This window comes from Centropristis striata, chromosome 11 (assembly GCF_030273125.1).
Source record: "Centropristis striata isolate RG_2023a ecotype Rhode Island chromosome 11, C.striata_1.0, whole genome shotgun sequence".
In the NCBI taxonomy this organism is placed as follows: domain Eukaryota; kingdom Metazoa; phylum Chordata; class Actinopteri; order Perciformes; family Serranidae; genus Centropristis; species Centropristis striata.
Genome location: NC_081527.1, coordinates 14,992,158 through 15,007,157, shown reverse-complemented (window position 1 = coordinate 15,007,157; position 15,000 = coordinate 14,992,158). Strand labels below are relative to the sequence as shown.

The following is a 15,000-nucleotide window of genomic DNA, read 5'->3' as shown; positions in this document are numbered from 1 at the left end:
TCCATGTGTTTTTTTTTGCTACATAATACAACAAAATAGCTAAATTCCAATGTTTTTATTTTGCCAACAATAATTTCATTATTTAAAGTGATATTTCATCAAGTTATCAAATCATCATCCTGATATTCAAAATCATTCAACACTGACTGACTGTGATTATACATCTGGCAAAGTAAGTGACTACATCTAGACTACAAAAAGCCCATTGAGATGGTCAAGGCATTCTTGTGATTGCATAAAGCAGTATATAGATTAATGATAAAAGGCCACTTGGTCTATGTTACTTAAGGGTATCTCATCGTCAAGTCTTACATCAGGAAAATCTTTCATGTGCAACTTAATACTAGAATGAACTTGGCACTAGGTTATGGTTTTAGTTGATCCTGCAGATAAAATACAGGATTTACTCTTCCATGTAAGAGGCATTGGTTTAAGGAGTCATTATCATTGGTGACAAGTGATAATTCTAATCAGAAGATCTGGCTCAATTTCCTCAGATATCGGTGTCTCACATATTATTGGGGTTATAACACAGCATGTTGAGCTTGATGTTTTCATCCCAGTGGCGCAGCAGCAGGAACAGCTGTCTGGCAGCTCCCTTCAGCCCTGCCAGGTCCACTCCCTCGGGCAGCTCCTGACAGCGCAGCCAGAAGTCCGCTTTTGCTGCCACCAGCTCCCACTCCATGAAGTAGCCGGCACATCGGTGCTCCAGCCAGGCGAGAGCCACAGCTGTGGCCCAGCTCGAACCCTCCAGGTCCTCTTGAGACAACTGGCTGCTCCCTTGAAGGTCAGCTGGCTCTATTGAGGAGACTTCGCAGACGTCTGTCTCCGATCCGCGACCACTGTCCGCCTGCCCGTGGCTCTGGCTCTGAGAGGGCCCGACAGATAGCTCCAGGGAGCCCTCCTCAGAGCTGGGGAGGTCAGGGGGTGAAGTGACAGGGTCTCGGTCTGACAAGTGTCTCCGGCGAAGCCTTGGCTCCAGCATCAAGGGGGTGTCGTCTGGAGTGTGGTGGAAAGGTGGGGCGGCTGGTTTGGCAAGGGAGCAGGAAGAAGGAGAAAAGGTAACATGGTGGCTGGTGGGAGCACCGGGAGGTTTGATAGAAGTGGATAGAGATGGAGCACTGGGAGATGTGCAGCGGAAGGGCGGGCTGAGACTGCGGCGGTGGAGGCTGTAGGGTGAAGCCCTTTTCAGGCGGTCCAGAGGGATCTGGACACAGTCAGAGTAGATCTCTGTCAGGAGAAAAGCTCCTGATGCCAGCTGCAGACGCACCTGATTAGACAACATAAAGACAATAATTAATAAATGTGTTTGTACGCTTGTATGTAGTTAAGTTTATAAGTGTCTGCACAGCTCACCAGGGGCAGGTAGTCTGGAGCTTCAGTTTCAGGTTGTTTCTCAGTCTCTGCAGACAGACAATGGGACTTGAGAGGAACCTGCTTTCCTGATGAAATAGAGGACCTGAGCCTGCCCAGAGGAAATCTGGAATATTAAAAAAGATGTGGGTTTTTCTACCTTTAAATATCTAAACATTTGGATGTAGACACAATATACACCCCGCTCAGAAAAAGTGCTCACTCTAAAACGTAACTACAGCACCGACACTTCTACAGAGTACTTCTTTACAGAGTAATGCCGTATTCAAAAGAAATATTATTTAATGTGGACGTCTTACCTATTGCCAAAGAAGCTCTCCATTGATTTGCTCTCGATAGATCGCTGTGAACGAGTGCATGGGGCGCCTGTTATTGCTGGGGCTGTAGCAGAGTACGCACTGCCCCCTATACCTGAGACAGCAGTGTAGAATAAAACACAGTATTATGTCATCAGCACCATGATAAAGTGATGTTTCCCGACTGTGTTTAAAGGCTCAGGTCACCCATTTTTATGAAATAGACAAAAAAAATGCATAGTTGTTGGGAGGAAATGCTGCTCTTTAAGTTTTTGTAATGCTATGAGCTGAAAAAAATCCATACAGTTCAAGTAGTAATTTAATTTGGGTGGCGTGATCCTTTAAAAATCTTCCTCAGGTGTTCCCAGTGTGTATAATCAAGTCAGGGGAGAGCTGTTCAGATTTTCCTCCTTCAATATACACTCACCTTGAGTTCTGCACTGACTTTTTAGCCACATGCCTCTAACCTTGATACTACACTGACACGAGAATGTGTTCATCTATCGAGTCGACAATACTTACTAGAGTCCCAGGATGTAAGGCTACAGGGTGAGGCAGGGGTGTCATCTCTGTCTGAGAGATACAAAGATTGTTGATGACCTAAAGTCTTGACAACAGAAATGGGTGGTGGTATCATTCACAGTATGTCTACCTGTGGAGTTGCAGGTTTCCTCCATCTCTTCGCTGTCTCTGCTGGTGCGCCGTCTGCCCAAACCGACAGAATAAGCCCTCTGTCGGCGACTACCTGACTGGGAACTCCTCCTGTTCCCCAAATGCATCCCTACACACACACACACACACACACACACACAAAAGCTCATATACAGGTGCATCTCAAAAATAGAATCTCGTGAAAAAGTTAAATATTTTTTGATAAATATTTCAGAAAGTGAAACTTATATAGACTAATTACACATAGAGTGAAATATTTCAAGCCTATTTTTCTAGTAATTTTGATGATTCTGGCTTACAGATAATGAAAACACAAAACGCAGTGTCTCATGAAATTACAATATTACATTAGATAAATTAAAAAAAAATATTATTCATAATATTTTAAACACAAATGTCAAGCTTCTGACAAGTATGTTCATTTCTATACACTCAATACTTGGTTGGGCCTCCTTTTGCATGAATTACTGCATTAATATGGCGTGGCATGGAGGAGATCAGCCTACGGCACCATGTTGCTTTTATAGCAGCCTTCAGGTCATCTACGTCTAGTGTCTCTCACCTTCCTCTTGACAACAGCCCATAGACTCCTATGGGGTTCAGGTCAGCCCAGTTTGCTGGCCAGTCCAGTCCAGTAACACCATGGTCACTGAACCAGCTTTTGGTACCTTTGGCAGTGTGGGCAGGTGCCAAGTCCTGCTGGAAAATGAAATCAGCATCTCCAAAGAGCTTGTGGAAGCATTAAGTGCTCTAAAATCTCCTGGTAGATGGCTGCTATGTTGACTGTGGACTTCAGAAAACACAGTGGACCAACACCAGCAGAGGACATGGCCCCAAATCACCACTGACTGTGGACTCCAATATTGCACTTCTTCACAATATTCTTACTTTGTGAGACACTGAATTTTGAGTTTTCATTATCTCTAAGCCAGAATAATCAAAATTACAAGAAAAACAGGCTTGAAATATTTCACTCTGTGTAATGAATCTATATAATGTATGAATTGACAAAAAATATTGAACTTTTTCATGATATTCAAATTTTTTGAGATGTACCTGTACAGACTAGATTGTGTTTTCACCTATGCCTTAGTATATGAAATCATGTATTTTCCTCATAATTCTAACAGATCATACAAACAGGCATAGCAAACTACAACAGTTTTTGTCTGAGTGTGTGTGAGTCGGTAGTGTAGTCAGCCACACCTGTGTTTTGGACATCCACGCTGTCTGGCAAGCCTTTGTTGGGGTTGTTGTCAGTGGAAGTGAAGGCTGTGTACATGCAGATGATGTTACAATGCTTACTGGTCTGGATGGCTTTCATGCGGTATCGCTTGGCTGAACCTAAGAAACAGTAAGAGGCAGATAGTATGTAAACCGGATAACTTTTTTAATGTGGGACTTAAAGTAGTTAAGCCTCACCATGTCCAATATCACTCTCCTTCTCTGCCATTTTCTCAAAGTCCCTGATAACTGAGCGAGCAGTCAGTTGGTGAATGATCTCCTCCCATGGTTCCCCTCCTTTTCCTTCCTCGCCTCCTCCTACTCCTCCACATCCCTCAGCTGCTGGTGTTTCCTGGCCCTCAGGGGTCCAGAGGTGCCCCAGGTCCACAGTGACCTCCCAGGACACAGGTCTGCCGCTCATCAGGCCGTGGATGAGCGAGCGGCACTGACCCGGTGGAGGATCCTCTGGTGGAGCAGCAGTGAAGAGATACTCTGGGTCTGTGAAGCTGTCCCAGTCCAGAGGAGAAGCGGGGAACAAGAGTCCATCTGAGGGTCAGAGTGAGAAAGAGAGAGATAGAAATGTGTTGGAGACAAAATAGGGAGGTTACTTCTTTTGTGCTATAACTTACTGGAGTCAGTGAGGCTTCTGCGGGACAGTGTGCCTCTAGATGGGGGCTTTGTCTCCCCGTCGCTTTCATCCAGCCTCCCTCCCAGTGTTTGGTCAAAGGAGACCCTCTCCAGAGCTCTCCTCAGGCGATGCATCTCCAGCTCACCCTGCGGCGAAGAGAAACTCCGTGCTGCCATTGTTGAACGGGCCAGAGCTTTATGTCTTCTACGAGACTCATCACCTCCATCCAGATGTGCATTCTGGTTGTGTAAGAGGGAAATCAAGCAGGTTCAAAAAGACTGCTATTTTATTTTTCATTAAATCACATATAACTCACATTTAAACATGTAAATGTATCTGTCTGTACTATATCTTTGATATATTAGTTTTATGTAATTGATATACACATTACAGTACTTCTGTTGTGTATCTGCAGTACTACATTGGTTCTGGATGCACAATCTTTTCCAGAACACAACATGTCTTTTTTCTGCTTTACTGTGTTGGTGGATACATTGGTATGTTTCAATTTCCACAACAGATTTCTCTCAGTGTTACTGTTATAATTTGTCACAAAGTAGGGGGTAGAGAAAGAAAAAAAATCACAGTACTAAATACTTTCTCCCGTCAAACTATTTTGCAGCAGAAATGGAGATTTAGTTTTATAGCATGTTCCATTTACATCTTGCCAGTAACCTGTAGGAATACAGAAAATAATTTTATGGTGACTATTATAGCCAATCGTACCTTTTCTGCCCCGTTATCAGGGGTCTCTGCTGAGAGGTTTTGCTGCCATGCAGAGTCTGCCCAGCGAGACAGGGATGATCTCTGCTCTGGAGGGGGCATCTTTTCAAGGCCTTGGGGTAAAGACCCTGTATCCAGCACTGAACCAGGGGAATGAGGGTCAGGCAGAAAGACCCCGCCTGCCGAGTCAGAGTTGGACGAGGCGTGTATGTGCGAGTGGGACTGTGTTTGCAGACTCCGCTCACTGCTGAGTGAGCAGCGAGTGAGGACATATTGTTCCTGTATATAAGAGCTTTCCTGGATCCTCTTCCTAATGTCACTGGACCAGTGTAGCTCCACACCTAGAGCAAAAAAAAATGAGGTGAAATGAGGTGTCCAGTCTTGTATTACTGTATATCTATTCACTACAAGAAATCACTGGCGAGTGACTGACCTGGGCTGGTTCCAGGATCTGTGTTCCTGGCACAGGAGAACTCAGAGGAGATTTCTCTGGAAATCTCCCTCAGTGCCTCCTCCAAGTCAGTGCCATCTGCACACGTCACCACAGGCATCAACTCGGACGCAGGAGGAGGTGAAAGCTCATCATTTGATTGTCCAAAAACTGAACCTGTAGAGCCACGATGTACGCCTTTATAGCCCCGTCCCTGAGACGATAAAAAAAGTTAGAGACCTGTTTTTCTATGTAGACACAGACATACTTTTACTAACTGTAGTCATGAATACCTCTGTCCTTTTTGTTTTGAAATTTGTCATATCGTAAAGAGTGCAATATCCAATTAGACGATTCCCGGGGTAGAGCGGAGGGATTTCATTAGGGGAAAGAAACGCCTCCATGTTTTCTGGCAGATACCAGTCGATCCGTACATCAGTCAGCACAGGTTCAAAGGCCTTTTTCAGAGACTTTATTAACTGAGGAGACAGAAAATATTTCTAAATTAAAGGCTTTGCAATTCATTTTTACAACTGAATAGTGGCCAGTGAAAGAAGAAAATTCTTAAATGAGAAGCAAAATTACAAGTAGTCTCTGCAAATTGTACTGAAAGTATCAAACGCAAAAGTACTTATTCTGCAGAGAAATTACCCATGTGATATTAAAAGGTGAAACTGTACTTAAGAAGTGTACTTGAGTAAATGTGATTTTCACCACTTTCAATGGCTTAACAAATGCTAAAAGGCAAATGTGAACAACTAAAGCTCTATGTATTTATATTGTAAAAGAAAACAAAGTACTTGTAAGACCATGCTTATAACTGTTGTGCAATTCATATTGTCTCCAGTAGATGGCAGTGGTGCAGTGCTGCTGACCTTGGGCTGGAGTCTCTCCTCATCATTCAAGAACTCTGTAGTCCCGCCTGTCAGTTTGGCAACGCCCTGCAGGAGTCTCCTGCAGGCTCGGGGACCAAAGCCCAGGCCAAAGCACCTGCAGAAGTGAAACAGTATAAGATATTAATCACATCCTTTGAGAAAATGAAATGATGATACCAAAATATTTATGTGAGATATTATCTTTACTCTTTACTTTTCTGTTTTTACAGAGCGGTCTTTGATGCACTGCCTGCACTGTATGTACGATGTGTTCTGTCACTGGGTTTTTCCATTTGACCTACCAGTACAGTATCTATTTGTGATTCACTAATGACATACAGAGGCTTCCATGTGTCTGAGAAAAAGACAAAACGTGGAGTCATCAAACAGACAGAACTGTTATTTGGATACTCGGAGGGATCACAAGCCATTTGGCTAATTGAGAGTTTGAAAAGAGCAGGGGACAGAATAATTGAGAAGGCTGAGATCTTGCTTGTGTGCAAGTCTGTCTGGTTGGACAGATACTGTTAACATTGATAAGAAGACAGAAAATCAAAATGATACAAATACAAGGCCTATTTGGACTGAATTGTAATTAAAATTAATTGAAATGGGATGTATTGAGATTTAATAAATTATGTACATAGTGTACGTAGGGACAGCCAAAATACAGTGGAGAAAGTCAGTCAAGCAAGGAGAATACTAATGAGAGATAAATGGAGTTATTGTGCATTGCTGAAGGGCCTGGGGAAAACCAGAGGGGCGTGACTCTTACTGCAGAGGAGAGCACTTAACGGGATTACTGGGCGGGTCTGAAAATACCTCAGCCCTTTCTTTTCTTTCTTTCACAGAGCTTTGGTCTCAGCTCCTTAAGATCGCTGTTTGCTTGTGTCTCCTCTCTTCCTTTCTTTCCTCCCCCATGGGGTCTCTGTCATATTTATCACCTCATTCTGCCTGCACTCACTGCACTCCATTCTTCTCTGCTTCCTTGTCACCAACAGTGTTTTAATGTCTTATCACGTGCCAGCCAAATAATAAACCTTGGGTAACTAGTTGATTGAATTAAAATAATTTTTTTGTTTTAGTTTTTTTGCCTCATATTGGACACCTCTGTATCATTCTTGACACGTGATTTCCATAGGTTTAACATGTTATTGACAGTTAAAGGAATACTTCACTTCTAAAATAACCATTTGTATGTAAATTACTTATCTTGAGTGTTACCTTGAATTCTTAAAGAAAACTGTTTTGCACTACCAAGTTTAGTGGTGGAAGTGTTAATAATAGTAGGATTTGAGCAGAAATGAATGTGTTTGGTAGTATTTGAGGGAAGTATTGAGCACATGTTGCTCACAGTGGAGCCATGCAATAAAACCAAAGTCTTTAAAATTCAAGGTAGGTCCTTTGAGTTTTGCCTCAGTACCTGCCAGCGCATGTGTTTCTGCGGACCAGCTCCAAAACTTTAGCCACATTGCTAATGGATCCATCTGTGATGATGAAGACCTGACGAGGATATGAGCGCTGCATGGGCTGCTGGTACACCCAAGACAGCGCCCCCAGCAGGTTGGTGCCTCGCATGTCGGCTCTCATCCTCTGGATGTACTCGTATGCCTGCATTAAAATGACCTGCATGCAGAGAAAAAGATATTTGGGGTGGGGGTGGACCTGGACTTTTTTCAGTCACCTGCCATTTACCACCCCATGAATAACCCCGCCCCCAAAAAGAAAAACAAAACTGCCAGAAGAGCAAACTCAGAAAAAGTTGCAGTTACATTGTCTGACCCTTCAGCACCATGGACAGTGCCTCAGATTAATCATTACAGCACAGTTTGTCTATCGATATTTCAGAGCCAAGGTCAGGGCCTTCTGACTTTTGTGAACTTTAGCCAGATAAAAAATCAATGGTTAAACTAGATATGTTTATCAGCTAAACAAGCCCTCTTCCTCTGCACTTAATCTGCATTTCTCTGCTACTAGGTTAACAAATTGCCTACTGCAAGTATGCATATGCAGAATAAAACAAAAAGTGAAATGCTATCAAATAGTAAAGAGATACAAGCATCAAACAACAACACCTGTCCAACTGCATGACATTGCCTGTGCAAACATCACTTATGTTGTCAAGATAAATTCACTGTTTGATATATGATTCCCCAATTACCCTGTGAGGGTGGCAAAGAATTGAATCGGCACATCTCTAATAAAGAGAGAGCAAACATACACACATTAGCACCTGCCTTAAAACCACCTCAAATCACACTGTGGACAAACATGCCTGACAGGCGAGGAGATGGAAGGACTTCTCATGCCTAATGCGTGAAAGGTCACCATATGGTCGGTAGTATGTGCAAACTGTTTGTACTTGCAGCCCCTGGTCTGAATAAAACCTGATACTCTGCTACTAAGGCAACCCAAGGATCTGACCTATTGCCTGATTAGAGAGTCGACAAAATAGCACAGATAGTCCTACATGGTTGAAAAACATCTGCTTTCAATAAACATAATCCAAATGCTCCATGTATATTCTTTCACTGAAAGGAATTCAGATGTTATTAAGCAAGCCATATGATTCACTGAAAATCCTATAAACAAGAAAGATTCAGATACTTATCTAATTAAAGCAATGCCAGAGCTTAAAAAAATTACATCAGTGCAGAGCTTGCTGGAGGTAAACAGAGGCTTGATGGTGGTGCCGAACCCGACAATGTTGAGCATGGTGCCAGAAGGAAGACTCTTCAGTGCCACCACCATGGCGTCCTGTGGAAAGAAGAAGGGACGGACAGGAGGGGGCCAGATGAATGTATCTGAAGAATACAGGTGCATCTCAGTAAATTAGAATATCATAGAAATGTTTATTTATTTCAGTAATTCAATTCAAAAAGTGGAAATAACACATATAGATCCATTACACACAGAATGAAACATTTCATGTCTTAATTTATTTAATACTTCTAATTATAATGATTATGTCTTACATTTAATAAAGACCTAAAATTCAGTGTCTCAAAAAATTTGAATATTACAAAAGACCAATTATAAAAATAAGAAATATATTTAATATGGAAATTTTGGCCTCTGAAAAGTATGTCCATCTATATGCACTCAGTGCTTGGTTGGGGCTATTGACTTGAACTACTGGATATTGACTTTTCCATGATATTCTAATGTATTGAGATGCACCTGTACATCTTAGGAATATAAACCCTGGTTCACTGCTATGTTTTCATCCTGCCTGTAGCTTGCCTTTACGCGATGGATGTTGGCGCCACTCATGCTGCCACTGCGATCAACAAGGAACAGCAGTTCTCTGGTGGCTTTGTGCAGCTCCAGAGGTTCATGCAGCAAGTCAGGACAGAAATTGAGCATCAAGACAGGGCTGTTGAGAATGTCCTTGTGGTATCGCTTCCTCACAAACTCCAACTGCAGACCAAGTGGTACATCAGCATGTTTTCATGCAAAATCAGGGTACATGAATTGGGACACATGCGAGATTTTGCAAAGCAGCGTGAGTAACTACAAACCTTCCTCTCAGGTTCTGAATCTTTCCGAGTGCAGCGAATGAAATCGCGGCGGGAACAGATCTGCTGCTCATACTGGCTGAAAGAGAGCCTGCCTCTCTCTAATATGACCAATGGGCTATGAGGTTCTGTGGAAGAGGTTTGATAATTTTCAGGAAAAACTGACACAACTAGGAAGAAAAACCGTAAGTAGGGACAGTTTTCAGCTGCTCACCACTGAGGTGCAGAATGATCTCTATGTGTCTGTCATATGGATGCTCCTGTGCCAAGGTGATGTAGGTTGCAGAGGCACTTTGGGCACTGGGGTCTGCATCAGCCCTGAGAGCGTGGGTGGGGCTCTCCAGTCCTACAAATAAAGAATTTAGGAAGAAATAAAGGAGGAGAGGAAAACCACAAACTTTGGTGTTATTTATCTAGATTGTTTTGGTGAGAGATGTCAGCTGCAGAGATGTCTGCCTTCACTTAAATATAACAGAACAAGACGGGATGTCCCCTAAAATACATCTGATAAACTCAACAGCAATGTCTCTTTCAATAAATCATTACCCAGTTACTGAAAATATATCACTACATCTCCAAAACTTGGACACTCACATTAAGACAACCCATATTTATCTATAGCATTTGAGGTAATATTAAATGTGTAGTTTTGGTTGTGAACTGTCCCTTTAAGATGTATAAACACCAGTCATGCATAGCCTATTACATCATAATTTGAGTGTGTTTTTTCTTTCTACAGCAAACACCAGTAGAGGAGATTAAGTCCTCCCTCTATCCCCTTTGGATTTTGTGTCCTGGCTGTGTTTGGATTCAGGCCCTCTCTGTAAACCCATTCCTTTTATTTTGTAATGAGATTGCCCACCATTCCAACAATAACTGAGCCAAGAAACACTCAATCAAAGATATTTGTGAAGAAAGGCAGTACCGGCCAGCAGGCAGGCTCCTCTGACCAGCAGCTGGAAGTTGAGTTCGTAAGGTGCCAGATTGGCAGCTGGAGTAGTGAAGATGGCATGGGCACACTGCTGCTCAGAGTCCAGGGCCCGGTCTTGTTTTCCTGAGGTGGCACCGAAACAGCTGGTTGGTCTGAGGAGGTGAAAAAACAAAAGAACAATTACGTCTAATTCCATGAAAAGTATTTTAGGGTAAAATAGTGTTGCCACAGTTTTTTTGCGACATAAATACCCAGTTTCTTCAGACTTCCCTCCATTTTCACTCTTGCTTGGAGTCATCTGGCCAGTGACGATCGGTGTAAGCAATGTGGGGTAGACGATGCGTATGGCTCCATTTTCTAATGTGGGAAGTTCAAGTGTGGTGCTTATGATAACAGACACGATATCCATGGGGCCAATGACGCCTGTGCCCACGATAAAGGTGGTTCGTTCAAGGTCTTCATCCAAGATGAGATGTCCTAAAGCAGAAATACAGTAGTTACTACAACACTTCAACAGAAATAGGGGCTGAATTTCGTTCTTGATTTTGTCTGTGATTTTGTTTTTTTAAAGGAATTATGTACATATGTAAATATGTAATTTAAAACTATGGGTGACATTCGGTGGCTACATACACCCCTTTGTACAGTCTATACGTGCAATCCAAGATCTTTTATTTTGTGAATCCAACAATAGATGAAAAAATCTTGATGTGGACCCACACCTCTATTGCTATTCTGAACCCCTAATTAATTTTGGTACAGTCAAATATAAAATAATTCATCATTGCAATCTAAGGATTACTTGAATCTGTGTGGTGTTGGCTATATCAGAGAAATTGTTCCATGCACATGATAGGCTACAGTTTCCATTAAAATACTATATACTTTAAGTTGATATATGTTTCTACTAAGTGAACACCATTTTACCATTAGGCAGGCAGCCAAATCTATTTGCCTCCCTTGTCTGTCCTTCTATCCTCAGAGAGGCTAAAACAGGACAGGGAAGGGACTTGGCTATATTTGTATTCATGCAGGCACCAGATCATTACAGCAGTGGACGCTCCACGCTACAGTTTAGAACAAATTAGCTTTTTTATCTACAGGGAAAATACAAGAAGCCTCCTCCATTCCTCACCGTTGGTGCATTGCATGTCGAGGCTAGAGCTGCCACAGCAGCCCCACTCCCGGCCATTCCCACAGTGGCCTTCAAGACCAGATCCAGGGCAGCAATCCAAACAGCAGTCCTTCAGCTTCCCTCTACTCTGGATCTGGACCCCCACCAACCGGCCCGCAATCACAGCCTCAAAGCCCACCACAACCTCCTTTTCCCCGAGAGGGTACACGAACACACCTAGATGACCAAAAATGTTTGACACACAGAACAACGACTTCAGACTTTTACATCAATTTAGAAATAAATTAAACTACAGCCCGCTAACATGTAGCACATATCAAAGGAAAATAGATATTTTGAAAATAATTTTGTAATGATAAAGATTTCTCACTCAGTTTGTTATTTGTTTTTTTTACAGCAGCAGTTCACACAGTCATACTTTACAGAATAATATCCATCTCTTCAGCTCTTTACAACAAAATTATAGAACACAAAAATGAAAGACAAGATGATTTTCAACTGACATAGCAAAAATAATTTAATAAAGTATAATGAAATGTAATAAAGGAAAGGTTGAAAATACATTTTTCAGTCAGCCTCATGGGAACAAGGATTATTTCCATTAAGCATTTTTCATATATAAAATATCACTCATCTATAGGTCTGGCTTAAACATTTTCTTTGTAATTGTTTTTCTAGCAGCTACAAACTCAGTATTCCAAATAAATCACATACATATAATTTATATATATATACATGGATGCTGAATGTAGAAAACTAAAAATAAGTTTGTTTGTTGTTACTTCATGCCACCCTCTTGATTAAACACAGTCAAATCAGTCGAAATACAGTTGCTATGATTGTTATAAGTGTATCTTTCAACGACTCACCTTCTACAGACTCTATGTCAGCATTAGCGTAGGTAAGGTGTGCGGTGATGCCCAGGGAGCAACCGTTGGCACAGGACTTGATGCAGGAGGCCTTCAGTAGCAATGGTTCCCATGTGGAGCAGTTTCTCAGTCCCACCATCTTTTCAGGGCAACAGTAAGCCTCTGTCTGTTCTGCTGGTGGCATGAAAACACAAGTAAGTGACATGGTCTGAGCAGGCAGGAAGAGGAATATGTGAGTGTGCATTTAAATTCTCTCATTTTCCATTCCCAGAGCAATCACAGTAATCTTTGTAAATCAGACCTCATATTTGCTGCATTTATTAAAAGCTCCTAAAATGTCACGTTGTCAAACATTTTTTATGCATACTGTATAAGCCTTCCAGTTGTCTATTTATATGAACACATCAGCTCTTGGACATGTAGCCGAGCTATCTCCTCTCCTCAGGCTCTTAGCAACCAACTGTGATAGTTAAGAGTGTAAGAGGCTTGGTCAATCATTAACTTTACAGGTCAGCACTTACTACACTTTATGCATCATGCCTATCATATGCAATCAACCTGTATGCAAATCTGTGTGAAGTTACGACTACTGTTTCACTCTTACTTAACTGCACTCTAAGCTGGGCCTGGATAATAAGAAATAGTAGACTACACTCTTTTGCTTTTTAACAGAAAGTTGGTAGCAAACCACCAACTACTCCCAATTTATAAAACTCAATCTGTCCGCAATAATTCTTCCTGACTGACCACTTAATAACTTTAAGTGCAGCAGGTGCAGAGACCAGTGTGCAGATTGCAGCTTAGCGAATGGTCGACTGCACAGAACTGTGTGTGTATGCATGTGTGTTTGTGTATGCACACATGCGTGCAGTTGTGCGTGTGTGTTTGCTGTGGTCCAGGTAATGGTTTTTTCACATCTACCTTTCTAACAAGATCAACAGCCTCCATCTGGCTACCGTGCACTCAGCTCATAACAGGCGAATAATAAATGCCTGGTTTGTTAAAGTAGGACCAACCGGCGTTGTCACAATACACACAAAAGTAAGTACAACATCCACTGTAGACTGCTGAGACCTGTGCTGATGAAAAAGTCTGCTCAGATTTATCAGGGAGAAGAAAACAGATGGACTTCCTAGCACATTATGAGTTAGAGTTGTGTGTGTGTGTGTGTGTGTGTGTGTGTGTGTGTATGTGTGTGTGTGCGTGCGTGCGTGCGTGTGTGTGTGTGTGTGTGTGTGTTTCATTACAGTATATAAACACATGGTGCAGAATGAATGATTGCACATACACATACCAACCTTGTAAAGTTCTGTCTGAAACTTAAATGCAGATATTTTAAAAAGATATTACAACATTCAGAAACACATTTTGGTAAAGTTACTAGAGCAGCTAGTATAGAAAAACCAAGCCTTCAAATAAAATTCTGCATTATGTGAGTTTTAATTATTCTGTCTGGTTGTTTGCAGCAGCATAGCTGGCAAAGAGTTATCTCTGGGCAACACTGCAGTCCCCTTATGTCAGTTACATGCTCCAGATAAAAGGCAAAAGGAACACTTACTGTACAGTTCAATGCAGTGTCTGATAATCTGCCTCTGTGTCCAGTGTCTGCATCACTCCACCATCACATCTGCTTGCAGGTTTCACAGTGATACAACGATAGGAGTTTTCCTGGTAACAGATACTGCTGTCTCCTCTCCCTCTGTCTTTCTCTCTCCCTCTCTCTCTCTCTCTCTCTCTCTCTCTCTCTCTCTCTTTCTTTCTCTCTCTCCACAAATCCACTGGTTGCCCTAAAAGGAAACATCGTTCCACAAAGTAGAGTCACATATTCAGAGATACGATACTACAAATATTATAAAACAATATCAGAATATGTATATGAACATCATCTGCATGCACTTTAAGATGACTGTATGTACAATCTGAAGTTACTACATAAAATCGATTTTTTTTTTTGGTACAGGCAATCGGTATATATGAATTTTAATGTCCCTTCCAGAAGACCAGGGATCTCCCTGCTGTGATCAATCACCAGCACGCAACTCTGCACTAACCTACATTTCCTGTTAAGTGAAATGTCATCTGCTTACCTGCTCTGACCTGAACCACAGAGCTGATCAGAAACTGTGATCCTGAACCTGCTGTTCGGTCACAAGCTAACACACAAACGGTAAGTGAGGCAGAGCCTGCTTTTCATCCAGACAATTGGCTGTGATGGTAGCAGCACCATTATTCATGGCTAATGGCTCGGCCAGAGAGAGGAGGGGTGGGTGGGTGATGTGTTCTGCCTCTCCCAACAGGTCAGTCAGACAGCAGCATCAGCAGCAG

At 42.1% G+C, this 15,000-nt stretch overlaps 1 protein-coding gene across 1 annotated transcript; it reads right to left on the bottom strand.

Moving 5' to 3' along the window:
• Positions 1-68: 68 nt before the first annotated feature.
• On the bottom strand, positions 69-14,363 carry vwa5b2 (von Willebrand factor A domain containing 5B2). The gene is made up of 22 exons (XM_059344947.1): positions 14,234-14,363; positions 12,676-12,846; positions 11,807-12,022; positions 10,923-11,148; positions 10,666-10,823; positions 9,955-10,086; positions 9,744-9,868; positions 9,466-9,642; positions 8,869-8,979; positions 7,646-7,848; positions 6,223-6,337; positions 5,642-5,826; positions 5,351-5,568; positions 4,921-5,258; positions 4,196-4,433; positions 3,765-4,112; positions 3,549-3,686; positions 2,323-2,451; positions 2,193-2,243; positions 1,674-1,779; positions 1,357-1,480; positions 69-1,270 (listed from the first exon to the last, which is right to left on the bottom strand). Exons 2-22 carry the CDS (start codon positions 12,812-12,814, stop codon positions 509-511), a joined length of 4,239 nt encoding a protein of 1,412 aa, XP_059200930.1. The 5' UTR covers positions 12,815-12,846; positions 14,234-14,363; the 3' UTR covers positions 69-508.
• Positions 14,364-15,000: the final 637 nt, after the last annotated feature.